This window comes from Prionailurus viverrinus, chromosome B3 (assembly GCF_022837055.1).
Source record: "Prionailurus viverrinus isolate Anna chromosome B3, UM_Priviv_1.0, whole genome shotgun sequence".
In the NCBI taxonomy this organism is placed as follows: Eukaryota; Metazoa; Chordata; class Mammalia; order Carnivora; family Felidae; genus Prionailurus; species Prionailurus viverrinus.
In genome coordinates, this window is record NC_062566.1 from 131,650,216 (window position 1) to 131,677,067 (window position 26,852).

The window sequence follows — 26,852 nt, forward strand, 5'->3', positions numbered from 1 at the left end:
GCCCAGATACCAGGTTCACTATGACATTGGGGTCAGGTGGCAAAGGGCTTCCAATGTGACATCCAGGTTGAGAGCAGCAATGTGGCCCCAGGGCAGAGGGACACAAACCAAGAAACCAATCTGACACACAACATGCCCAGATTAAAAAAAAAGTTTTTAATATTTATTTTTGAGAGAGAGAGAGAGCAAGCAGAGGAGGGGCAGAGAGAGCGGGAGACACAGACTCTCAAGCAGGCTCCAGGCTCTGAGCTGTCAGCACAGAGCCCGACCTGGGGCTGGAACCCATAAACCGTGAGATCATGACCTGCGCAGAGGTCGGAGGCTTAACCAGCTGAGCCACCCAGGTGCCCCCAAACGCCCAGATTTTGAGGACACTCAAAGAGACTGTGAGAGCTGTTCTCAAATATACAGTGGGTTAGCAGCAAGAAGCAGATCCTAAGGGGGCTGAACTAGGGTTAATGAGTAGAAGTTACAAGAGCTCCTGTTTTGGTTTAATATCTAGAACCACCCCCCCCCCCCACTCTTCCCTCACCACCGCCCAGGAGAGCTGTTCAACAATGGCCAGAGCCCAGGATTCACTCATTCTTCCCTGGCTTGAACTTTCAATCAGTACATTCAACAGGTATCTATTAAATGCGTTTACTCTGTGCCAGGTGCTGCCCTCAGAAAGCAATGGCGACCAAACGTTTTCAAATACATAAATACATAATACAATTACAAATTGTGAAGGCACAAAACGGGTTTGTCGGGAGGCGGTGGGGAGTGCCTTACTCAAAAAGGGGGTCGGGAGGCCTCTGTAGGACTTGCTAGATAGTTGAGGGAGCCCTGAGTGTGGAGCAAGCCTCCAGACTCTGGCATCAGGGGAAGCGCGCCCCCGCCGTGGGAATCTCAGGAGCATAAAGTGGCGCGCTAGTGCTGGCAGGGACCTCAGCACACACTGAAGGAACACGCGGCCCAGAGACTGGGAGTGACTTGCCCACGGACCCACAGCAAGTCGGTGGAACCGTCGAGGGGTGGAGGATCAGCTGAGGTCCCTTGCCATCCTCCTGGAAGCCAGAGAACTGTCTCACAGCTCGACCCAGCAGAGCCCAGCGGCGGACAGCAGAAGCCAGAGGCGTGAAGCTGAGGGCGGAGCGAGCTGCTGCCGGACCCCCCGGAGGGGTGGGGAAAGGGGGCAGAGGCGGTCCCGATGACGTCATTTCCGGGGTCGGGGGTATATAAATTCTTGCAGTACCAGAGCCCAGTGCAGAGGCTGGTGGGTGGGCCGACAGACGGACGCCGAGAGGGAAGCCGCGCCCCCCGCCCCCAATCCGCGCCAGCGCCGCCACAACCCGCTCCCAGGCCGCCCGTCCAGCCAGCCCTCGCCAGGGTGCCTGCGGTGCCGGGGCCCAGACCGCCAACTGCTCTGCGCCTCGGGTTCGCCATGCGCTCCGCCGCTGTCCTGGCGCTTCTGTTCTGCGCCGGGCAAGGTGAGCGAGCGCGGGGTCTCGTGGGAGAGGGTCCTGGGCGCCCCCGCCTGCCCCGAGGTCGAGGCTCCGAGCAGCGCCGCGCGCCCCTCGTGCCTCCCCTCCGGCCCGGCGAGTTTTCAGCACCGCGGACAGAGCCACCGCCTCCCTGCTGACCCCGCAGCGGTCTCGGCCCCAAACCCGTAGACCGGACGGACTCTTTGGTGGGCCGGACTCCTGACCCCGCGGGGCAGGACCCACCCTTCCCCCTCACCCCGGCGCCCCCTACCCCTTGTCTGGGTTCGACGTCTCGACTGCATTTGGGCCAGTTCTGGCTCCGTGCCGTGGCTGGCCAAGGTCATTGGGGGAGATGGGAGAACCGTTGCTGGCTCCCGCTCTCGTCTCTCTTTCTCTTCCCCCCTCCTGCTCTATCTTTCTGCCCTTGGCTTCTACCCCTCCGCATCATCTCTCACAATCCTCCTCCTCCGTCTCTTTTCCCACACCTCTGGGGTCTGTCTTCCTCTCCTCGCTTCCTTCTCCACCCCAATCCCACTCAGCCGCTGCCCTTGTTTTCCTAGCATTAGCTTCCAGTCCTCTCCCCCCCCCCCCTCCGCCCAGAGCAGGAACTTTCCCAAAAGGCAGGGTTAGGGAGCTCAGTGTAGCCTCTGGGGGCCATACCCATGGGAGCAGCAGCCAGGGAAAGGAAACAGAACCACTGGGTGGGGGCAGTTTTGAGGGGAGCACTGGGATGAATGGGCCCCCTGTAAACTGGGTCAGGAAGGACTGGGCTCTCCCCTTGGAGCAGAGGAGTGACCCCAGTTCTCTATTTTTTTCCCAGTCATTGCCCTCCCTGTGAACAGCCCTATGAATAAAGGGGACACCGAGGTAAGAAGGGGAATGGGGATGCCCCGGGGATGGCGGGTAGGAAGCCCAGTGGACCTCACAGCCAGTTTTTAGGCAGCTGCAGGAGTGAGTCTGGCATAAAGCCAAGAGCCAGCACTGCGGCTGCTGAGCCTGGGGACAGCTTGCAAAAGAAGATATCAAAGACTGCTAGATTTCCCTGCCATCCTGCTGTGGGGACTTCCCCAGCTTCATCTGAGCTGGGTATGCTGCCGATGGGGCCTGTGTCTTAGCTGCTGGGCCAAGGTGCCAGGCCTACTGCCTTGAACACCCCACATCTCGCAGGCCTACCATGAGCTGCTGGGTTAGGTGGGGGGACTTCTCTGTGGCTGTGGTTGTCCACAGACCTGTAAGGATGGTCTTCATTTCTCTGGCTCTGGCCTCCCGCTTTGGTCTTCCCCTCCTCCCAAGGTTCTGCTAGCTGCCCTCCCACCCCCACCCCCCAGGCACTCAAGCCCTGGCTCTCCCAAAGGGCCAGAATGAGAAGACTCTTGATCATGGCTTCTGTACCCAGGGTGCTGGCCATTTAGGGCCTATGGTGCATGTCCCCCCGGAAAGGGCCTTAGGAGATACCAATGGGGAGTTCTGTAGCCAGCGAGACACTCTGTTGGGTATATATTTGGAATCCATTCATGTCTAGGCTGGGGCTATTTTTCCAGTTTCTGATGCTCACAGATACCCCCACTTGAGACTCAGGGAAATTTCTACTCCTCACCTTTTCAGGAGCTGTTTTCTTCCATTCCAGAGAGGCTATGGTTAAACCCAAAACAGCAAAGCAATTTCAGCCTCTATTTGCTCAATTATATTTCCTGTATTTCACTTGGCAGAATTCAGTGATTTAATTTACTTGCACCCTTACAGCTGTGTGGTCTTGGTAGAGTTCCTGAGCTTCTCTGAGCTTCCACTTTTCCCATCTGTAGTATTTCCCTTGAGGGAAGTCGTGAGAGTAGGGAATCATAGATGTCAGGTGCCTGGCAAATGGCAGGTCCTCAGTAAATGGGCACCATTATTCCTAGGGCTTCCCTTTTGAGGCTCTTTATTATTCTTGGGGCCCATGCCCAGTTCCTCTGTCCCAGAACCTGTCCTCATGGACTGGTGACTATCTGCCATTCCCAGTGTGAGGTCTGGGGTTGCAGGGGGATGCAGGGTACACACTTCAGGGCTCTTCCTACCAGATCTCTGTGGGAGACACTGCGGTCACCATACTCCACCTAGCAGCCTGGGGCAGGAGCACCATAACAGCTGGTTAAGACCTAAATATTCCATCCTATGATGCTGTGACTACTGTAGAGCCTCTTTGCCAGTTTGCCATCCTGAATTTTTGGATGGCTTGCTTCGGCAGCCCATAGACACAGCCTGCCACCCCCTCACTCCCCACCAGCATTGCCTGATGCATGTCTGGCACCTCCTGGTTTTCTGCCCTGCTCTAGGCAGCTGAAGCAGGTTGAAAGTTGTGAATCCCTCTCTTGGTGTGTGGGGCACTTCATGCTTTATAGAGTGTTTTTCCATCTGTGTCTGATCACCCTGGGAGGGGAGCGGGAAAGTCTTCTCACTCTCATTTTACAAGTGGGAAAATTGAGGCTCAGAGAGGTCAAGTCACATGTCCAAGATCACACAGCTAGGATACTGCACTCCAGTTGGCACTACCTTCCAATATCCACTTACCAGGTGCCTGATTATCCACAGCACCTTTCTGGGCCTGAGACAAAACCTTCGGAGATATGGCTGCCGTGGGCCTGGAACAGGCAGGCGCATCGATGTAGCTGATGTGTGCCCACCTCCGGCCACAGGATTCATCCCCTGGCCCAATGTAGAGCCAGACTGTGAGGCTGTCACTCCTTGCAGGTGACAACACCACGCATGCTGGGAGACAGTGATCCCCATCCTGTTTCCAGACAGAGTAAAGCCAGGGGAGGTCTTTGTTCTCCTCTGGGCAGTCCAGAAATACTTCCTGGAGATAGTTGCCCTTTGAGGCATCTGCAAGGTTCAAGGACTTCTGCAAGCCATACCTCCATGCCCAGGAGCAGTTTCCCCTTCTTTGGAGACACGCTTGGTACCTTAGAGGGGCACCTGCTGGCTATGTGATTAGATCACCGGGCACATGGCAAACACCATATAAGGGTTTTCTTTTATTGTGGTTATTGTCTGGCTAAGAACACAAAGCTGTGCCCCTGAGACGGGCATCCACTGACTCCTGAAGACAAAAGCAAATATCCTTATATTCTCATTAGAAATTTGCTGTGGAGCCTCTGGGGCTGAACCCCATACACAAACCAGCCCCAGCCTTCCCCCCACCCACTCTCTTTCCAGGTGATGAAGTGCATCGTTGAGGTCATCTCTGACACACTATCCAAACCCAGCCCCATGCCTGTCAGCCAGGAGTGTTTCGAGACCCTCCGAGGAGGTACGGGCAAGGCTGGGGATGAGGATCCGGGTGTGTGGCTTTGAGCAGAATTCAGTGACTTGATTCAACAGTCACTGATCGAGTGCCTGCCCTGGGCAGGCCTGTGCTAGGGTCTGAGTGGTCTGGAGAGATGAGGGGGGTCACAGTCCCTGTGCTTCTGGAACTTACAGACTGGCAGATGGAACAGATAGGAACCCGATTAACTAGAATTCTGGGCAGAATGAATGCAGGGCCGTCCACCCTGTGAACAGAGATTTTGTGTACTAGACCCCCAGAGCCAAGAGCAGCCTCTAACACCTGCTAGACAATCTATAGGTATGTGATGAATAAAGAAGTGTGGGGGTTGGCCTGAGAAGGACAAAGTCTTTCCAACCAAGCAGTCAAGTTCTGATCAGCTGTTGGATGGGTCCAACATTGGGTTGGACTTTCAGAGAAAGGTTGGAAATCAGTAGATAGGAAAGGATAGCCCAGGTGGAGCAGGCATGGAGATGAATATTGGAAGACATGATGTGGGTAAAGACACCTACCTCACCTGGGGGCCTGCCACCTCTTGGCTGAGGTCTGGGTGCTGGGCCAGTGGCTGACCTTGCTGATGTAGTAGGAAGAATTGGCACCTTGGAGAGGAGGCCATTTCAAAAGTGTCTTCTCAAGACCCAATTTTAAGGCTGCTGCCCAGGTTTTGAGTGTCCAAAATAAGTTCCTTGTGTTCAGCTGAAAATATCGATAGTCATCTCTTTCTCGGCTGTTCTCTGGAAACCACCCATAACGACTCTCTTCATTGCAGATGAACGGATCCTCTCAATCCTGCGACATCAGAATTTGCTGAAAGAGCTCCAAGATCTTGCTCTCCAAGGTATTTTCCAGTCACTGCATATGAATTTACTGGGTAAATTCCAGTAATTGAGAGAAAACCAGGGTGTGAGTTTGAGCAATGCCCTATTTCTCTCTGATTCTTCCAGTTATAGAGTAGGAAGATGGTGTCCTTCATGCCCTGGTCCAATTTTTCATTGATGCAGTTAAGGAGAGTAAGGCCCAGAGAGGTTGAGCAACTTGTCCAAGGTCACACAGTAAGTTAAGGACATGCCAAGACCAGACGCAGCTCTCCAAATACCCCATCTCTGCAGTTCAGTCATTTCAGTGGGGGCACTTTTAAGACTAGGTTACAGAGAGAGTCCCTTTCCTCTGTTAAAAGAAAATTGGTCTCCAGAAGAGAGGACAGGCCCCTTTCCTCTTGTGAGCTTCTGCTCAAGGGGTTGATGGGGGAAGCAAGGTCTTGCTCACCCCCAAAACACAGACCAGACTTTCAGCATGCTTTAGAGATTAAGAAAATCCACTGATACTCTTGAGAATGGAGTGACTTTGTGAGGGAGTGAGCCCCTTGTCACTGAGGATATTCAAGCAGAGCTGGGACAGGATGCTGGGATGGAGGGTTAGACTGATGTCATCCCACAGATGCCCAGCCCCAGGTTCCTTCCTGCGTTCATAGGAACCTGGAAAGTTAGACAAAATGCGTTCTGGCCTTGCATCTGCCCCAAGCTGACAACCTGTGGGAAGTGGCTATTTGGGGGCAGGGCCGCTGGCATTGTGCCTCTCTCTGGGAATGGGACCTCAGTCGAGAACCTTGCATCTGCTTCCAAAGGAAGTGAGGGTCTGTCTTGAGGGCTGGGCTTCTGTCTTGGGTGGGGAGTGGGATCGGAGGCATGAAGACTTCTCCAGCTCTGGGAGACCCCCACTCTGAGGCTTTTGGAGAGGACGGGGCCACGTGTGAGAATGGAAGGCAAGCACCTGTCTCGTATAGTTGCTGGGAGTCTGAAGTGAGTGCCTGGGACAGAGCGGGTGCCGAATGGAGCCGTGGCAGTTACTGCCTGTCTCATTAATTTCATCATCATTGACCCTGGTGGGTTTTTTTTTTTTTAGCTGAACATTAAATGTTTTATTGCAATATGATAATTTAAAAATTAAATATTGAATGACTAAGATACTACATTTAAATAATTAAATATAGTGTCAACACAGACTGTTATGGGGGAATGTGTCCTGAAACACCTGTATACACACATATGTGCGTGTATCCATTATGAACAGTTTCCAATACACATATATATTACTGTTTTCTACTGAAAGAGTATGTCCACCTGTCCTTCCATCCATCCAACCACCCATCCATCCACTCCCTCTTCTGCACTCAGAACAACTTCTGTGTACCAAGCAGCAGCCCTGTTTTGTAGATGAGCAACCAAGTCTTGGATAGACCAAGTTACCCAAGGTCACAGAGCAAAGAATCGCCAGGAGGTGTGAACCAAGGCCTTCCCGGGGTCAAATCTGGGCATCCTTCCCTGGCCCACAACCACTGTGTCAGTGCCTCTGGCCACTCCAGAGATTCCCAGCATGGGGAAAATAGCAGCAGCCTGGGGTCCATGCAGGGAGAGGGGTGTGTGGATCACGGCAGCAGAACTGGGATTCAAGCACGTGCTTGGCCTTCTCCCCAGGACCTGGGGGAACAGGGCTCACCTGATTCAAGATCCCCCACGAGGGGGCAAGCAGTCACTGCTGTCTCCTATTGCAGAGTCCCCTAGCTACCTCTCTGCTCCCACCCCTGGGACCCTGTGTTCCATCTGAGTCTTTATTGCTCTAAGAGGCAGCAAGCAGGGCTTGTTCTTATCTCAGGTGGGAAATTTGAGTGTGGACAGGTGCTGTGGCTGCCTGATGAGCCCCAGCTGAGAAGGGGCGGCGGGGGGCACCCCCGCCTGGGTCTTGCCCTCTCAGTCACTCATTAAGCACACTTGGAACATGACATGTCCAGTTTACAGATAAGGAAACGGAAGCCTTCGTTCTCACAGACAAATATCCCAGGGCTGGGCTTGGCAAAATGGGACTTTTTTCTCCTTTTCTTTTTCTTTTTCCCACTCCTTTTCTCATACCAGGTGCCAAGGAGAGGGCACATCAGAAGAAACACAGCGGTCTTGAGGATGGACTCTCAGAGGCTCTTGAGAAGCAGAATGACCAAGCAGAGCTGAAAGGTCAGTGCTGGCCAGTCTAGCTGGAGGCTGGGGACGGAGGAGATCATAACAGTAGTTATAAGATCAAGGGCTCCCTGGAGTCAGGAGACCCTCCTTTAGGCCTTGTAAAGGAGCTATCATTTCAGTCTTCCCTTTACAAATGGGGAAAGTGAGGCCCAGAGGGGTTAAGTACCTTGCCCAAGGTAAGCAGCATAACGAGATGCGAATCCGGGTCCATGTCACTGCAAAGCCTGCCCACCACAGGGGCTCATGCTCAGGGCAGGAAGTCTCTGGTCTGGTGGGAGGGCAGCCTCAACTCTGGATCTTCCCAGAAGCCCTTGCAGAAGAACCCCTGCCCCTGGCACCTGTCCTCCTGGGATTTGGTGGTGCCTCAGCATAGTCCTGTCATAGGAGGGTCCCAGGAGAGGAGGTCTCAAACACTGAATGAACCTGGATCATCTTTCTTGAAGCCACAAGAGCTTCTAAGGCCCAAAGAGATCATGGCTGAGGTCAAGGTGATGCCCTAGTACTCATCCTCCTGCCCGGAAACAGCTACAAAGTATCCCTGCAAGGCCTGCTCTTTGCACATAGGTGGGTGGGCAGGCCAGTTTCTAGGACCAAGGATCTCCATGGACTTCTATCTGGGGCACCTGGAGGCTTTAATAGGGGAGGCAGTTATGTGTCAGGGCAAAGAGCACCCTGTACTTAGCATCTGGAGACTTGGATTCAAGACCCTGCTGCCCACGGACTGTGAGCATGGACAGGTCACCCTCTCTGAGGATCGGGCGGACTTTCTGTAAACGGGATGGGAGCACTTTCACCTGGAGTCCTGGAGTCCAATGGCGGCACGTACTTGGCGAGGCTTTGTTCAATAGTAATCACTCTGGTGCAGGGAGGGATTTTTACTGGGTAAAAGCCTATCTTCAAGGCAGCCAGCAGAAAATGCTTTTTTTTTTTTTAAAAAGCTTATTTATTTTGAGAGAGAGACTGAGAGAGCAGAGGAGGGGCAGAGAGAGAGACAGGGATAGAGAATCCCAAGCAGGCTCTGCACTGTCAGTGCAAGAGCCTGACGTGGGGCTTGAACTCGTGAACCATGAGATCATGACCTGAGCCAAAATCCAGAATCAGGCACTGAAAAGACTGAGCCACCCAGGCTGCCCTAAAATGCCTTTTAATGAAACCCTACAAATAGTTGAGCACTTTCACAGGACATCAAGACAGAGAAGCCTCACACGGAGAGGAGAAGGCACGTGTAGTGATGATGCCTCTCATACAGAGGTTAAGACCTTTCAAGGTCTTTTTTTTTTTTTAATCACTTCCTGCTTTAAGAGGTAGAATTACAGAGGCGCCTGGGTGGCTCAGTCGGTCGAGCGTGGGACTTTGGCTCAGGTTATGATCTCATGGTCCGTGGGTTCAAGCCCCACATCAGGCTCTGTGCTGACAGCTCGGAGCCTGGAGCCCGCTTCAGATTCTGTGACTCCCACTCTCTCTGCCCGTTTCCCGCTTGCACTCTGTCTGTCTCTCTCTCTCAAAAACAAACATTAAAAATTTTTTTTAAAGAAAGTAGAATTATCAAGGAAGAAAGATATGCCAGTTGTACTCAGGTCGGACCCAGACACAGAGCAAGTAATGCTAATTGTGTCATAAGTCTTGATCTGGACTTTCTAGAAGCCAAAAGATACAATGACTAGGGTATTCCTTTCGAATGTCCCCTCTCTGTAGAGAGAGCTTTCCTACTATTCTTACTTTCTAATTTTATACTCTAATAAACTTTCGCTTGCTGTTCAGAAAAAAAAAAAAAAAAAGACACAATGACTAAGTTCTGCAATTGGGCTCTCGGGGAGACTCCGTGTGTGGCCTGGCCCTCAGGGCCTGACTTTGTTGTTTCTGCAGAGGTGACAGAAGAGGCATCCTCCAAGGATGCTGCGGAGAAAAGAGGGGATTCTAAAGAGACAGAGAAGAATGATGGAGACACAGATGGAGCCAGGCCCCAGGCCTCCCCGGAGCCTGAACAAGGGTCCAAGGTCGAGGAAGACAACCAGGCCCCAGGGGAGCAGGAAGCCTCCAACACCCACCCCCCAGCCAGCCTTCCCAGCCAGAAACACTCAGGCCCACAGGCCCAGGGGGACAGAGGGAGCCTCTCCCAGGGTCCGGTGGACAGCGAGAAGGGCCTGGGTGTAGAGCAAGAGCAGCAGGCAAAGCCAGAAGAGGAGGAGGAAGAGGAGGAGGACACAGAGGCTGGAGAGAAGGCTGTCCCCGAAGAAGCAGGCCCCACCGCAGCATTTAACCCCCACCCAAGCCTTGGCTACAAGGAGACCCAGAGGGACGAGAGTATGTATGATGTCTGAGACCCCTCAACAAATGTGTCAGGCAGAGGGTGGGAGGGAGGACCTCATTCCTAATTTCATTGCACCTTCACAGCAACCCTGAAAAGTAGGTGTATCTCCATTTTCCAGATGGAAAACTGAGACTCAGAGAGGTTAAGTAATTTGCCCAAGGTCACACAGCTAATTTGTAGTAAAAGCTGATTCCAACCACCCAGGTTTGGCTGACTCCAAAACCCTGCATCTCCCACTAGTCCACACAGCCCCTCCCCTCCAACCAAGGAGGCCAGAGGGGCTTTGCAGGGTGGGTGGGCTTCGGGAACAGACTGACAGCCTGATAGGCGAAAGCAGGCTGGTCTAGGGACAGTGTCAGCTTCACCCAGGGTTTAGGAGAGGCCCCTGGCCCCCCATGAGGCCTTGTAAGGGTCCTTCCTCCCTCCCCAGCTGGGTGGCTCCCGGATCGGGGGCTCCTCAGAGGAGAAGGCTCGCAGAAGAGGCAAGCTCTGGCCAGCCCACCCCTCTGAGCTTTGAGAGGGTCTTGCAAAGCACGATGTCAAGATGGCTTCTTCCTCCAAGTGCAGTTATTGTGGAGAGGCTGGGCTGGACCCTGAGCATGGTCTGTGGCCCCAGCGATGGCCACAGAGAGGCCCTGGGGAGTGGCAGGGACCAGGGAAAGCGGCGGGCCCTCCTTCATTCTCCTGCTCTTGTCCACCACCAGCTCCAGGATGGCCCAAGGCTCTGGCTGTGGATGGAGCCAGGAAGACCGGGGCTGAGGAGGCTCAGCCCCCCGAGGGGAAGGGGGCGCAGGAGCACTCTCGGCAGGAGGAGGAGGAGGAGACGGCAGAGGCCCCTCAAGGCCTCTTCCGGGGCGGGAAGAGCAGGGAGCTGGAGCAGGAGCAGGAGGAGGAGCAGCTGTCCAACGAGTGGGAAGATGCCAAGCGATGGAGCAGGATGGACCAGCTGGCCAAGGAGCTGACGGCCGAGAAGCGGCTGGAGGGGGAGGGCGAGGAGGAGGACCCCGACAGCTCCATGAAGCTCTCCTTCCGGGCCCGGGCCTACGACTTCAGGGGCCCTGGGCTGCAGCTGCGACGAGGCTGGAGGCCATCCTCCCGGGAGGACAGCGTCGAGGCGGGCCTGCCCCTCCAGGTGCGCAGCTACCCGGAGGAGAAGAAGGAGGAGGAGGGCAGTGCCAACCGCAGACCGGAGGTTGGTATGGGGGCGGGTGCCAGCCCCAGGCCAGGCCTCCAGAGTGTGGGCCCTGCCCCCCTGAGGGGACACGCACCGTCCCCTCGGGTCTGAGGCTGGAGAGGCACTTGGACGGGGGGCTCTCGGGAGAGGGGCAGAGCTGGGGCAGGGGTGAGGACGGGTCAGGCAGGGAGGCGAGTGAACCCTGGCTCACAGAGGGCACCCGGTAAAGTTGGCGGACAGGCAGGCAAGAGAGGGCTGTCTGGATCGGGTCGAGGAGGCAGGAGAGGTGGTTCAGCCAATGCCTGAAGGCACTTCGTGGGTCTCTGTCCCGGAGGTGATAGGGGACCCCTGCAGGTTTGGGTGTGAAGCAGGAGTGAGGGGTGAAGCTGGAGCTTTGGACGGAGGGAACTTGGAAAGGAAAGGACCTGGCAGGGACTGGCCCGAGGAGGGCACCATGGCCCCAAGAGCTGGGAGGGCATGGAAGGTGCCCTGCGATTTCCTGGGAAATCCCTGTGGTTGGTCCAGCAATGTCCTCTCCTGGCCCCCAGGCAGCCCAGGCACACCCTCCTCCGAGGTTCAGACCCTGCCTCCCTCCGGTGGGGCAAGGGCAGGGCCAGTGGGACCACGGGGCCTGGTGGTGAGTGGGTGAGGGAGGCATGGATGTGCCAGGAGACCTGGGTTCTGCCTCTTCCTAGCTGTGTGACCTTGGGCGGGTTACTCCCCTTCTCTGAGCCTCACTGTTTCCCCCATTTCTCAAATGGTGGTAAGGAGTCCTTTCTGCTCACCTCATTATTATGGTCAGAACACACATGAGCTTTCAAAACCTGGCCATGTTCAGGGATACCTGGTTAGCTCAATGGGATGCTGGGATGTAGCCCCAGAGGTGAGGAGTGGGAGTTGGGGTCCCTGCCAGGCTGGCAGTACCATCTTGGAGCTAGCGGAGGCCTTAGGGGTCTGTGGTTCAGGCCTCAGTGTCCAGGTCGAAGTCAGGGTCCTGCTGGGGACTGGAATCTACCCATGACCCCAGTTCTCTCTGCCCACCCAGAAAAGGATGTGGCCCCTTCCTTGGGTCCCAACCTTTCTCTGGGCTGGGACCAGAGTCTTGGCAGCCTTAGAGGGAGAAGATTCCTTGGCAGCAGGAGCTAGGAGAGGTCATCTCTCTATGTGCCCAGGAGACTGCCGTCCATCCCTAGCTTTGGACCAGGACAAGCCTGGGCACCTTTGCTTGCCCCTCCCCAACCCACAGAAGCTGGAAAGAGCAAGCAAGTTACCCTGAGATGCCTGCCAGCTCCCTTCTCCACGGGCAGAGAAAGCCCTGGACTGCAGAGCACAGAAATGGGGACCCCAGAGTCCTGTGGACAGGACAGGGCAGAGGCCTCTTCCACCCAGCTCCAGGGTCTTCTTAGAAATGTTCCAGCATCACAGAATTTCACTCCAAGACAGAAGGCTTTAAGGCATGACAACCACTGTCTGTTCCAAGTGGCCCCAATGGGTGCCCTCCACAGCCTGGCATCTGGCAGGGACCCCAGCAAGACTACACTTCCCAGGTCAAGACTGAGGGTGAGGGCGTGGCCTTCCCCGACTCCTGCTCCAAGTCCAAGGGCATCTGCTTGTGGGCATCAGCCCCAGTTCGGGGGACCCTGAAAGCTTCCTGAGGCTGGGGCACAGAGCAGAGGTCACAGAAGGGTCCCCTGCTGCCCTGAACCACCCTGGCAGTCAGAGCTGGGTCCCCCTATAATTGGGACCGAGGATCCAGGCCCAACCCTAGGCAGGTAGAAGCAGGGAAACCCTCATGTCCTCAAGCCTGTGCCAAAGGCCCATGGCTCCTCAAGCAGGGAAGCCTGGACTCACGGTCAGGGCCATTGTCACAGTCTAGACCTTGGGGTGAGGAGCTAAGGAACACTGAAGAGCACCAAAGGCTTCATTTTCCACGTGCCTGCCCAGAGCCATTCAGGGGAAGGCAGGTCTGGATGAGGCTACTGGGGTGGTGTGGGGTCAAGGCCCCTATGCCCATTTCTTGTGCACAGTAATCCTCAGAGCGGCCCAGCAGGGTGGCATCTCTGTCCCCATGATCTGGATGAAAGCCCTAAAGCTGGGAGAGGCAAAGCCACCTGAGGCCACACAGCTAGCCAGTGGCACAACCAGTCTGGCAGACTGCACCCTCCATGTGAATGACCCTTGATGTTCTCTCCTAGGACCAGGAGCTGGAAAGCCTGTTGGCCATCGAGGCAGAGCTGGAGAAGGTGGCCCACCAGCTGCAGGCACTGCGCCGGGGCTGACACGCCAGCCGGCCCCCCCAGCCAGGGCCCCAAGGCACCCAGCAGTCCTGGCTCTCCTGTCCCCTTTGCAGGTCCTGGCCAGACAGCCCGGGCACTGCTTCTGGTAGAGAGGCCGCTCCCAGCCCGCCCAAGCCCAGGCCGCCCTGTTGCCCCCTCGCTCCTTCCTTTCTGCTCTCGATTCCAGCCCCAGTGCGCCCCTCTGCGGGGCACACCCCCCACGACTTTAAACGGTTATCTTCTCTCTGGACACAGGCAGCTTTCTAGAAGTTTCCTTTCCATCGTCAGAGCCATTGGGCACAATTGCAATAACTTCTGACCTTTTGGTGAAAGCTGAGAACTCCTGACTGTAATATATTCTGTACAAAATTTATCTAAGGAGAAATAAAACTGCTCTGGGCTCTTTCTGGTTTCTTTGAACTTCTCCCCCTCTTGACTCAGAGCGGGATGGGAGGGACTAGATTTGGGCAAAGGGACAAGGGGAGGTCAAGTTGCTCCCTGGAGCTACTTTTTAGCCATGGGGCTACAGGCAAGCGACTTGGCACCTCTCAACATCAGTTTCTTCATCTGCAAAATGGGGATGATACTACTTCCTCATCTGATTGTGATGAGGGTTCAAAGGGCCCAGGCAGCCTGGACCAGAAAACCATGATGATGATACAAGTCACACGAACAGTCTTGCCAAGGCTAGGCCTTTCCCATGAGGCTGGGGAGGGAGCTGCCCACTGTTGCTGCTAACCAGCCCCTGAGACACAGAGGGACACCTTCCGAAGAGCTGGAGTCATTGTTTATTTCTTCACACGTTTTCAAGGGTGCACTCTACCCCCCAACCATTACAGAAAGAACAAACACAACAGCAAACTGTATCCCACTAGGCGGTCAGCTATCAAAACATCCACTCCTGAGACAAGTTAACAAAGGGAACATGGGGTCACCTTGTCCCTGAAAAAAAAAAAAAACCATCCCAAAGATGGCCACCTGTGTTATAACCACACAGAACAACCGTAAAGACAAATCCAAAGAGCCCAGGGACAAAGTCTCCTGGCTTTTACAAAAGCGGTGATTTTATATACAGTACGTGTATTCGTAGAAACACCATACGGACGGACGTGCACAGATCGAGTACAAGGCAGCGTGGGGTTCTGGGAAGTGTTGCCTGTTGCCTGTGAACAGGACGGAGACCTGAGCATTTGTCGCAAAGCACAGGTGTCACTAGAATTAGAACCACCAACGTCTCGGTGAAATCACTATGGGAGCAGCTTTTTGTGAGGCAACAGGTGTCGAAGAGGTGTGCTCCCACATGCAGCCCTGGAGGAAGACGTCAGGCAGGCTACGGGAAAGGAACAGCCCCTCTAAGCCATCGGGTCAGGGTAAATCGGGAAGGGAAAATGCAACCATTCGTGAAAAAGGCCCCCGGGTGGTCAGAACCAGAAGGGAGAGCGCCCAGGTGGGACCAAGGAACAGCTCTCCTCTGAACAGTGTCGGGGGTGGGCAGTGTCACTCCAAGATCACATTGGCAGCACTGTGCAGAGAGAATGGGCAAAGCACAGGCCCTTCCTCGTGAAAGGCAGAAACAATGGGAGTGTGGTTGGCCTGAAGCCTCAGCCACATCACTTCAGGCTCAGGCGTGGGCAGGGCAGACAGATGTGTGGGGTATCAGGGCGGGGCCAGGCAGATAGAAGAGGGAGAAGCCTGGAAACTTCTCTGCCTCGCGGTAAGCCTCGGTGGAGGGGCTGGCTATGCGCCTTCAGGACAGCCAGCACCCAGCTCAAGCTCGCTAGCTCGGGGCAAGGGCCCGTGGAGGGCGAGGGGCTGTCGGGGCTCCTGCCAGGCGAATCATTTTCTAGGGCACAGAGAGGAAGATGTAGACGCCAGGGACAGCAGTCAAGCCATTCACCGGCTGTGTGGCCAGTGGCCAGTGTGAGTGCCCGAGCAGAGGACCGATCTCCCAGACTAGGGCAAGAACGTGTAGTCTCCCTTGGTCTTGGAGTGGCCATGTGACAACAGCTGCTTATCGCAGCTGGCTGGAAAGCTAGTTTCTTGCCATGGCCCTTCCACCGGGCGAGGCCCACCTGACAGTCCTCTGGGTTAGAGAGAAACTCTTTTTTCCAAATTGTTCTCTCCATCATTAATGAAGGCCCACTTGCAGGATACACCATACAACTCCTTGGGTGTTCCAGGCGTCCAGGCCGTGCCGGGTGTCTTCAGGCCCAGCCTGACCCACTGTGGGCCGCAAACCTAGACGCTTCCATGAATGCCAATGGCAAGGATGCTACACCAGGAGACTCTGCTGGGCCCTCTTGAAGACAACAGACATCAAGGGCCTGCACTCAAGTGGGGCCTAATGTCTGTGGAATCACATCGTTGGACAAAGCATCCGCAAGCAGAACCTGGCCCAAAGTCTCTGTTACGGGCTGTCCAGGGCAGAGACCTTGCAACTGACGCTCTGTACTTACCCATGGCCCTAGCCAAAATATGGCCCTGGTACTTGCTCCGGGAGCCCTTGAAATCAGGAGTGCCTCCGGGAGCCCCGGCCACTGAACACCACCAAGACAGGTGCTGAGGGCCACAGACCCCAACATGCCCACCAACTGGCAAACAGAGGCTTGGGAATCAGAGTCCTAACTGCCCCCATGATCCTGGCAGGGCCAACTCTAGGGGCTACACATGCACACACCACAGCAGACCCTTCCCAGGGGCCCTGCAAGGTTCCAGAGCCTCTGACCCAGAGGGAGTACCACCAAGCCTTTGGGGGGAGATACTGCTAAGGGGCCAAGGAAGATGCGGCATTTTAGTGGATCTGTCTTTCCCTGATGTGGAAACCACAAGGCCTGAGGGGAAATCAACTCTACAGAGAGTGTGTCCTGGGACCCAAAAGAGTCAGTGTGCACCCAAGTGACCCTGGGAGTGGAGGTCGCTGGTTGGTGCCTCGTCACCACTGATGAGGGGGTGATGGCCCCTCTCCTCGTCTGTGCTCCTGAAACCCCTACATCAGGGATGGCCAGTGTTCGCTGAACAGGGGCGATGCAGGGAAGATAAGATGCCTGCTGCCAGGCAGGGCCTTTCCCTCTCCCACCACCTGCTGTTCCCAGGTCCTTACAAAGTGAGACTCCTCCCCTCGGCTTCTGCTTCCAGAAAAAGCGGTCACCTTGCCTGCCACCCGCATCGAGGCCAGTGGGGAACAGTTACTTGACATCTGGGCTCTGGACCTGAGCACGTGTGACCCTGGGGGATGACGTAAGTTACCCAGGAACACGATATGGCCAGAGGCCCCAGCCCAGCATCGGGGGTCACACTGCACCCCCCCCCCCACCTGTTCCTGAGACAGATTGGGATTGGAATTTCATTTAAGAAGGGTAAAGCTGTTTTATTAAGAGACCAGGAGAATGGCATGAACTTTCAACAGCATTTGTAAACACATGTGAAATGCAGTTCGATTTCAGTAGTTTATTTTGGAGACAAAGCAGTGCAAGAGGCCAGCCACGCTTTCCTGCTTCCCCGGGGCTCAGGGATGGACTAGGAAAGGCGCTGTACAGACATTATAATCGGGGTTCAACACTCAAGTCGTGTAAACGCAGTTAGTCGGTGGGCCCTCCTTTCCAGGGCAGCCGGGCAGTCCCAACAGCACCTGTCCTCGCCCTAGGCCCAGTGCAGCTTGAGGGCGGCCCCCACCCAGTCCTTCCTTTCCCAAAGGTGGGTGACCCCCATGCCCCTGCTGAGCCGGGCCCGAAGGTACCTCTGAGTGCCCAGTTCAGCAGCCTCTCTCGGGCCATCCTCATCGGACCGTGCACGACAGCTTGGACGCCTTTCCCACTTTCTCAACGTGAATGGATGTCTCAGGACACAAGATCATGCTCAGGGGGTCCTATGCATTTTGCCCAGGTTCACGTTGTCCCAGGACTGGCAAAGCCCCTCACCGGCCCCCTTTCTTTGCAGAGGGGCGGGGCGGTCTGCCCGCCTGCACCGCGGGAGCGGAGTGGTCAGCTGGTGGTGTAAGCTGCCATCAGGGGCTGGGGGTACTCTCACGGAGGAGGGGTAACTGCTTCCTCACCTCTGGGGCTGCAGCTCCCCTCACACTTGGCTGGCTCTGTGCTTGGGGCTTGCAGTGAGTGCAGGAAGGGTGGGGTGGGCCTGCTGGGCGGTGCGAAAAGATGTGAAGCGTACAGGCAGCACCCACCACCCCCCCCCCCCCCCACCTGGCCGGGGGAAGAGGCCCCAAATCACCTCGAGGCCGAGGGGAGGCTCATCGGGCTGACTTCTCAGAGAGGCAGACTGCACTGCAGGGTGGAGGGCACCAAGCCTGCCCTTCAGAGGTCTCTGGTCTCAACGGCTCATCAGAGACAAGGACACGGAGGCCCAGCAACTCCTGGGATGATCTGTCCACAGTCACGGCACAAATCCTTGGCACAGGCAAGATCAGCCCGAGGGCTCCCGACCAGGCAGCCTCCTCCGGGGTCCTGGGGAGCGGCGCTTGGCCAGGGTGGGAGGCCCCCTTGCAGGGCTGCATGGGACACAAGTTGAAGGGCCTGGCGGACTCCAGGGAGCTGGACGTGGAGAGTAGAGGCCAACTAAGGACCTTAGCCACCCCCAGGAAGCTTCCTTCTTCCTTTCTGTGAGTGGGCAACAGGCAGACCACAGCCCAGACCCCCTGCACGAAGCCCCCACAAGGAAACAGTAGGTGTGCCTCTGGCTTCCTCTGGCTCTTCAGAGGGACACCTGTACACCTGCTTGGGGCTTTAGGCCCCATTCCTCACAAAGCTGTGGAGGCCGCCAGCAGGAGGGGAATAGTGAGGGGGCCAGGCCTGGGTGCGAGGGGCTTGGAGGAAAGCGAGAGATGAGGAACCTCTCACTCACTCTGTTCAGTGGCCAAAAGCCTGACCCGGGACGGCCCCCCTCCAGGGTCCCCAAGGCCTGGTCCACAGCAGCCATCGAGACGAACAGACGTGGATGTGCACACGCACAGCAGCCACACGTGCACACGCACACCCCACCTCACATTCAGACCTAGTGTTGAAGACACAGCAAGTGTAAACCCAGTGAAGATATCTGCACAGCAGGTATCAGGCATCTTCCCCGAGGCTGGGCCACTTGGGGTTCTCTTCCATCTCCCCCCCCACCACCCCTCGTTTAGATCATGACACCAGAAAATCAGGTTAAAAATTAAAAAACAAAAAAAAGAATCAGATCACTGGGAATTCTTAGTAGGAGCGTCACTGCTGGGAGCTGCTTGCCCAGCAGGTGCACTCTGCGGCCCGTGCCGCCCTCCAGGTCCTGGGCTCCGTGGCTACTGGGAGGAGGCCTTAGTGGCCAGTGAGGCCACGCAGTGCTGCTGGAAGCTGGGAGATACCGCCGCGGTGCAACCGAGTCTCTGGTGAGGCAGCTTGGCGGTGCTGCCCGTGCCCACGCCGCCCGCATCGGCCTCCGACGCCCAGGGTGGGTCCTGGCCCATCATGCTGCTGCAGCAGCCCGGGCTGGCGCTGCACGTCCGCTCACCCGCCAGGCTGCCCGCCTGCTCTGCCAGGAGCCTGCTGTGCCTCAGTGGGGCCACGTCCCCCGCGGCTGCCACGGCTGCACTCTGGCCCTGCAGGACGGTGGCCACGTGGTTTAGGAGGTCTGTGAAGAACTCGCTGACGCCCTCATAGCCTGTGGGCAGGAAAGAGACAGCACAGGGCGTTGAGCCAGGCTGGGGTGGAGACGGGCAGCAGGGAGAGCGGGGCACAGGTGGACTATGGGGCTCCCGGACTCAAGGTGGGCGCTCTCAAGACATAGAGAAAACCGAGGCTCAGTTAAGTAACGGGACAGATGGAAGCCATCAAGCCTAGACTCAAAGCTGGGTGTGGGCGGGCTAGCCCTTGAATTCGGCTGTCCCCAGGGTGTGAGACGCTTGGCGCTCCAGCAGACAGGCAAACGCCCCATACCCTGTCCCTCTCGGGTACAGTTTCAGGGTCTCGTTTAATCACCGCCCCAAATGTGCCAAGATGCCTGTGGCGTGACGTGGCATGGAGGGACGTGGCAATACCGAAGGCGCACTCCTCCCATCCTAAATCATAAACAGCCATCCACTCCACATGGCCCAGCCTCAGCTTCCTCCTGTGTCAACTGAGAGGTCTCGGGGGCGGGGGGAGGAGACCGTTGCGGGCATGCCTGGGGAGACCCCTGATCCAGAGCGGCTACCCCTGGAACAGAGTCTGTTGCCTTCTCACCCCCAAAATACCTGCAGGGAGGTCCTCTGTGCCATGTGCTCTGAGCATCAAAGCCAAGGGGTGGAGACCGGGTGCCCCCAGCAGGGCCACTGCCCACCCACACCTGTGCCTCTAACAAACCAGGGCCTGGGGTTCCCGAACAGAAACTGCCAGGGCCTGCCCACGGCCCACGTTTCCCAACACAGACACGAAGGCAAATGTCGGCAAACAAATCCTTGGGCGCCACCCACCAAGCAGGTTTCCCATCTAGGGCAAGGATTTTGCTAACTGCCCCAAAAACTGCATTGAAAGAAATTCAACATGAGTAGGTGCCCCCCACCCCCACCTCCCCGATCCAGTGTGGAGGCATGAGAACTGGGCACACAGCTCCAGGAACAGGACAGAAACAGGTGCCCACTCTGCGAGGGGCTCCAGGCACTGCTCACACCCTGTACGGCTTCTCCCTCCACCAGGACGACCTCCTCCACCACTCAGAGGTCACCGGGACCCTCGCACATCCTCCAGGATGGGCCTCGCCGCGTGGGCACAGGCTGGGCGAGGAGGGCAGGCGCACTACCTGTCACAAAAGAGCCCATCCGGGGCCGGGCGGCGGAGGCATTCGTCGACGATCGCGGGCCCGAGGCCGAGAAGGGGAAGCAGAGATGCCCACGGCAAAACTAAACACACGTACAATGGCTGGCATGCACGGTGCGTTCATGTGCCCTTACTCCCTCCTCACAACGTGTTCCCGTTTCACAGATGAGGAGACAGAGGCACGGAGAGTTAAGTGACTGAGCCCTTCCGCAGGCGGACAGACACATGGCCGTTCACGGTGCGGGTGGAGGCAGTGATGGGGCCCACGGCTGGTGTTCACCCAGGCTCAGGAAGCGCTGGTCCCCGGGCCGCATGCTGCATGTCCCTCGCAGTCCCTGGGGAGTGGGGCCCAGGGCCACCCTCATTTTACAGAGGATACAAAGCTCCCAAGTGGCAGTGCCAGGACCTCAACCAGGCCCTTTGGTGCCATCTGTGCCTCGAATATCATGTGGTCCTGGGCGGTCCACCGAGCACAGGGGGGGCTTCTTCCAGCCATAGGGCCGAAAGGCAGGCCAGGCCAGGCCAGGCCCCTAAGGGACAACCAGCAGGCGGGCTGCTGGGCTTCCAGGGTAGGGATACGAGCAGAGGGAGCAGAGCTGAGAACCGAGTCAGGCCCGCACCGGGGAACAGACGCAGTCCTGTTCTGAGGCCCCCAGACAAGGCCCAGGGCAGGACATACGTGCTTCCTGAGGCTTCCTGGGGTGGTGTGGAGGCCTGAAGCTGAACTGGAGGCCGGGGAGGCCCCTCGGGTCGGCCCGAACTGGCCGGCAGCCAGCTCCCGATGCCGGGGGAGGACAGACTGAGCTGAGCCAGCACCGCGGGGCGCCAGCTCAGGGCCGGGCACCGTGCCGACATCATCTCCTCTGTCTCCATGTGGGGGGAATCACTGCTCCCGTCCGCAGAAGGGAACGCTGAGAACCCCCGCCCCCAGATGACCTGTCCCATCGCAGCCTGGAAGGGCAGGGCCAAGATCGGAACCCACGGCTTTGGCTGACAGGTCAGGAGGGGAGGGCTCCAGTCTCAGCTCCAGCACTTGGTAGCCACGTGGCTCAGACAAGACACCCAGCCCCTACTTCCATGTCTCCACGGGGTAAAGGGAGATCTTGGCAGCTCAGTGCACGCCGTGCTATTGTGTGGACAAAATGGGAGTAAAGCTCTCTGAGCAGGCCTGCTGTGTAAGCGTGTCAACAGCACCCGCGGCTACTGCTGTTACTAGTTCCCAGAGCCCAGCACGCGGCCCCTTTGACAGGGGGCTACTGAACACCCAGGGCCCCAGGGCAGCCTCCCCAGGAACATACTCTTCGGGTTGGGCCCACGAGTGCTCCAGACCCAGGCTTGCAAAACAAGCCGGGAGAGGCCGGGGAGCAGCTGTCTCCCGGACACGGCCTGCCCTGGGCTCCCCCGGCTTTCCCCCAGCATCAGGCTCCCTCAGGCAGCGTCTGCTGGACTCGGCCCATCGTTCCGGCTGCCTCAGCCCCCACCTCCATGCCTGGCCCCATCTGGGCGGCCCTTCTCTCGGACGGAAGCCTCCCAGCCATCTGGGCCCACAATCACGGTCCCTCCTGAGCATAGAGGACGCCCTCGTGACACCCAGTCCAAACTGCCCATGTGGAGAGGGGGCCGACTCAGGACCTTGCACAAAGCCGAAGCTCAAGGGCAGAGCTTCATGCTCTCACCACCTCCCATCTCCATCCTTCTGGAACTTCTGCCCCAACAGCCTGGCACTGCTCCCTCCTCGTCCCACCAACCCGCTGACTGGGCTACCTCTTTGCCAGGCTACCTCTTTGCCAGCCCCCCCATGTCCTCCTGGGTTTAGATCCTCTGATTCATTGTAATTGTTCCCTTGACACGCCCTGTATTCCCTTGATCTCTCTCATTCATTCCGTCACTTCCTCATGAAAACCCCACCTCCGGCAACACCCAAGTCTCCATTCAGGCTCCACCCAGGGTGACGGGAGGAACACAGGCCATTGTCCCAACAGGCCTGAGTTTCTATAAAGGAATGCTGGCCTCAGTCAGCCGCTCTGGTCCAGCTCAGAGCGAAAGCCCACATTCTCACCATGGCATATGGCGGGCTCATCTCTGGCCCTCCTTGTCACAGTCCCTTCCAGAGCCCTTGGGGGGTAGCTCCTTCCCTCCTTGCCGGGCTCTGCTCCAATGCCACCACCTCAAGAAGGAGCCCCTGGGCACCTCCTGTCCTCTGAAGGAAGGGCTCTGGCCATCATGGTCACGCTGTACCTGCATGTGTTACTAGATGACCAGCTGGGACACACAGTAGGCCCTCGATAAAAGTCAACTGAATGACTTAAGGAGCCAGTGGTGTCCTCCCAGCCTCGGTTTCCCTGGCTATGACTTGTAATGGTGGTGGGGCCTGAGGAGTGCAAGGGGACACATGTCAGGCCCCCAGCCTGACGCCCAGGAGCCGCACAGCCTGAAGTCACACTCTGCACCCCGCACATGAGGTCTTGTCTCACACCTTGCAGACACCCCTGAGCAGTCCCTGCATGCCACGCATGGGCTCTCCCTGGAGATGCTAACCTCCCTAAGGTACGAATCGTTTCCTGAATGTTTTTATACCCACTGAGCAGTGAGTGACTTTACCTCCACCGCTGCTACTTAATAAAGGTGAGAATCAAAGCCAGCTGGGAGGGTGGACGAGTCAGCCTCAGGGTGCCCCCAGGCAGAGTGGGCTCATTCCGGGGAAAGTCAGCTGGGGACGTCACGGCCATCATCCTTGTGGGATGTAACAGCCCCACTGAAGGTTCTCCGGGTGCTATGTCCCACCAAGAAGAGAGGAGCACGGGGGAGCCAGGCTGTGCCAGCAGCCCTGAGGGCCCCAGCACATGCTGCCTGCCTCAGGGCTCTGGCAGACGGCAGGGAGCAGGCGCCGTTGCCACGGGGAGCTGGCCGGCTCCAAGGCCCGTCCCCAGCACTACAGTTCAGGGTGGGGGCAGGAGCACGGCCCCGCCACCAACCAGTACTGTAACGTGCAGTAATTTCTCCCTCCCTGGGAAAGTCGACTCCCTGCACATAAACTGTGGAGGACGTACTCTCTCTGGGGTCCTTTCAGGTCTCGAAATCTACAAGCCCAACAGAGTAGCTGAGGTTCCGCCAACAAAGGCTAACACCGATGGCGCAGGGTCAGTGAGGAAGATAAAAGAATGGGTTTAGTGCGGGCCCACTAAGCGCCCAGGTTCACCCTGGCTGGATGCACCGACCTTGTTTGCCAACTTCACCACATACCATAGACCCATTTTGCAGGTGGGGCTGAGGCTTAGCAGGACCACATTTATCCCAGGCCCTGCCAGCAGGGAGGGAGGAAGCTGATCAGCCGGGCCCACCCGCCCCATTACCCAAGGACACCAGTGTACGGATAAAGGTGGCCCCACCGCTCACCTGGGAAGGCGTTGATGTCGATAACAGCGTGCTGCCCCGTCTGGTTATTGATGATGATGTCGATCCCAAACAGCGACACACCCAGCGCCTGCCGAAGGGCCCGGGACAGCTCCCGGATGACCTCGTCACTCGGCCGCTCAAACACGCCCTCGATCTTGTCCAGCTGCCAACATATACACACATGCAAGTCAAGTCAGGCCACGGTGGGGAGGTGCAATGCCACGCCAGACACAGAGACCCTGCCTCAGGTGCCCCAAGCTTGGCATTAGCGTCAGGCAAGGAGGCAGGACAGATCCCTGGTGAGTTGCACTCACACGGCCACTTCCCATGTCCCACCAGTTGGGCAGGAACAAAGTATACAGTGTGCGTGACCCCTCTAGTCCCTGTAACAAGCTGGGAGGACTGCCCCACCCCAATCGTCCTCTGCTCTCGTCCCAGCCAGCCTGGGACAGCCACACAGATTTTCACGGGCTCAAGCTCGGCCCCTAGAAGGGCCACAGAGGAAGGGGAACCTTGAGAAGTGTGTGGGATGGAGGGAACATGGATTTGAATCCTGACAGTGACTTTCTAGCTCTGTGGTCCCAGGGAGAAGTACTCGGCCTCACTGTGCCTCAGTTTGCTCAAACAGGACCAACGAGGTCCCTATCCTCTGCATGGGGAGGTCCCTGATGTGGTGGGAACAGTGTCTGCCCCACTGGGAGGAGGTGCTACCCTTGCATTCTAGAGCAGGGATAGCACTGTGTGACCTCTGAGTCAGGAGAAGGTTACAGGAGGTGCTCAAAAATACTGGAGTCCTGGGGGCTACAGGGCTCAGAAGCCAAAGAGGAAGAAGGGTGAGTGATCCGTCAGAAATGAAGTTGATGCTGGATCAAAAACTTTTAACACAGAATTACCACGTGACCAGCACTTCCACTCCTGGGTATATGTAACCAAAAGACTGAAAACAGGTAGTTGTAACCCAATGTTCAGAGCACCGGCCAAAGGTGGAAGGAAACCAACCCGAAGTGCCCATCAAAACGTGGGATCAACAAACTGTGTTACCCACACAATGGAACATTATTCAGCCATACAATGGTATGGCGTGGGTGAACCCTGAAGACGTCAGGCAAAGTATGAGAAGCCAAACACGATGGGTTACACATTAATATTTACAGGTTAACACGAAAGGTCCAGAACAGGCAAGTCCGTGGAGATGAAAAGCAGACTAGTGGTGGTGGGGGTTGGGAAGAAGAGGGAAGGTGGCAGAAATGCTTCATAGCCACAGAGTTTTCCTCTGAGGTGACGAAAATGTCTCGGAACTTGGCAGAGGTGGTAATAGGCACAACATGGGGAATGCAGAAAACGTTACTGAATTATTACCTTAAAATGGCTATGTTGTATGTTATGTGAATTTCACCCCATTTAAAAAAAAAAAGTGAAGCTGAGTCAGGAGGGCTGGGGACAGAGCCCTGGGCACCAAGGACAAATGGCTCTTACCCCGGCACAGGTAGCTACAACGGCCAATGGGGAGCTTGCACACATGCCCCGACTGAGGAGCCCACGGCGGGCACCATCAGTGGTCCCCTGTGAAGCCACGCCCGTGGGCTGTGCACAACCGGCGGGGCCCCTCAAACCCACGACCCTGCTGCCTTGGTGTGCTATCAGAGGAAATACTTTCTAAGGGGCCAGTGGCAGACTGCCTGTGACAAGCCCTTGTCACTTAGCACCCGCCCAAGCCTGGGCAGGTACCCCCCATTCTGTGCTCCCTTTCGCCAGTCAGAGGCTCAGCGCATCGAGGCAGCTCAGCCACGGGATCTGTGGCCCCAGGTCCTCCCCAGGTCAGAGGGAGCCAGGCAGACACCATGGCACAGCCCATTTCCTCCCGCACGCCCTGAGCCGTAATGTACACTTCTGGGTCTTGTTTTCTCGCTCCAATAAATGAGGTAATAAAAACACCTGCACCACGGGACGTAGGATCCGAGAAGCTAAGGTTTAAGGCTTGCAGCACAGGTCCACCAGCAAGGGGGGTGGGGTACGGCTGCTGTATTAACACACTGTTTACAAAAGCACTTTCTCAGCTCAGCCAAGGCATCTCAGAAATCCTCCCGAAGCTGTTTGATTACATTAAACTAACTAGCCATCCCAGGACAAGATAAAGGCACGGGAATCCTGCCCATGGGTTGTAAGTGCGAAGGCTACAGTGATGTTCTGGGGAATGGGGAGGCAACAGAGGAGGTGAGGGGTGGTCCTCCGGATCACCACGATCACCCTCCTCCCCCAGCATGGTGGGCTGAGTGCTTCCGGCACACTCCGGCGCACGTCTGGGCGCTCTGCATCCAGTAACTCCCCGAATCCCATGACCGCCCTGCGCGGCAGGATGGGGAAACAGAGGCTCAGAGAGACGACGATGCGATTCCCAGGCCACACGGCCGAAATGTTGTGGAGCTTGGGTGTGACGCCAGCCAATCTTGTCAGTGTCCACACTCTTATGTAGCAGTGTCTGGGGGCCTGTAAGTTGGGTGTGGGAGTCAGGTTCACCCTCAGGGGCCTCCAGCCAGGGAAGGAGGTAGGGCTTCAAGGCGAGGACAAGGCTTTCTGCATGAGGCCTTGATGGTGGGAGGGAGGAAGCCAGGAGGCGAGTCTGGAGTCGAACTGTGTCAGGCTGGCCTGTGGGTGTGTAGGAGGGGCCTGCGTCTTGAACAGGAAGGGTATGGCTGAGTGCCATTCCCCTGTCTACTTTCACATGGTGTCACTTCTGGGCTTCCTGAAGAGCAGTCACGAGCTGAGGGGAAGGAGGTGATGGTGGAGCACAGGTGGAGAGGAGGCTCAGAAGTGTCTCTAAGCTTTCCCAGCCCACAGATGAAGACACACGCCGAGCAACAGACAGGTGATTACCCAAGGTTACCTGGGACCCACTGGCCTCAATTAACAGCCCCAGGGGCCACGAGAGCCACATTGGGACTGGCAGGGACAGCTTCCCACAAGTCTGTGGAATGCCACCCCTGCCCAGAGCCACCAGCCAAACAAGGTCTGAGAGCCTTTCAGGAATGAGCCCCGAGGAACTGCACCAGCCCAAAGTCTCCGAGGGCTGGAAGACCAGAAAATCTTTTCTTGCGCAAAACAGCTTTTTCCATCTTTTTACAGTGCACACAGACAGGCGCTGTG

General features: G+C 56.9%; 2 protein-coding genes and 1 non-coding gene across 6 annotated transcripts in view; 2 read left to right on the forward strand and 1 right to left on the reverse strand.

Annotated features, from left to right (window-relative positions):
- The first annotated feature begins 829 nt into the window (after positions 1 to 829).
- CHGA (chromogranin A) lies at positions 830 to 13,654 on the forward strand. Its single transcript, XM_047863457.1, has 8 exons — positions 830 to 1,469; positions 2,284 to 2,330; positions 4,656 to 4,749; positions 5,534 to 5,602; positions 7,674 to 7,769; positions 9,642 to 10,079; positions 10,791 to 11,278; positions 13,456 to 13,654. Exons 1-8 carry the CDS (start codon positions 1,190 to 1,192, stop codon positions 13,537 to 13,539), a joined length of 1,596 nt encoding a protein of 531 aa, XP_047719413.1. The 5' UTR covers positions 830 to 1,189; the 3' UTR covers positions 13,540 to 13,654.
- Positions 9,096 to 9,180, forward strand: TRNAQ-UUG (transfer RNA glutamine (anticodon UUG)). Its single transcript is given in 2 exon segments — positions 9,096 to 9,132; positions 9,144 to 9,180. It is a non-coding gene; the product is annotated as a tRNA-Gln (tRNA).
- A 3,309-nt stretch (positions 13,655 to 16,963) lies between the features above and the next one.
- The window catches only part of ITPK1 (inositol-tetrakisphosphate 1-kinase), a 180,358-nt gene continuing 170,469 nt past the window's right edge, over positions 16,964 to 26,852 (reverse strand). For all 4 annotated transcript variants that reach the window (XM_047862682.1, XM_047862681.1, XM_047862683.1 and 1 more), the window contains 2 exons: positions 23,709 to 23,871; positions 16,964 to 19,179 (listed from right to left, as the gene is read on the reverse strand). In XM_047862682.1, coding sequence (XP_047718638.1) covers positions 18,821 to 19,179; positions 23,709 to 23,871 — 522 coding nt within the window. In that variant the 3' untranslated portion in view covers positions 16,964 to 18,820. The remainder of the gene's footprint in view (positions 19,180 to 23,708; positions 23,872 to 26,852) is intronic.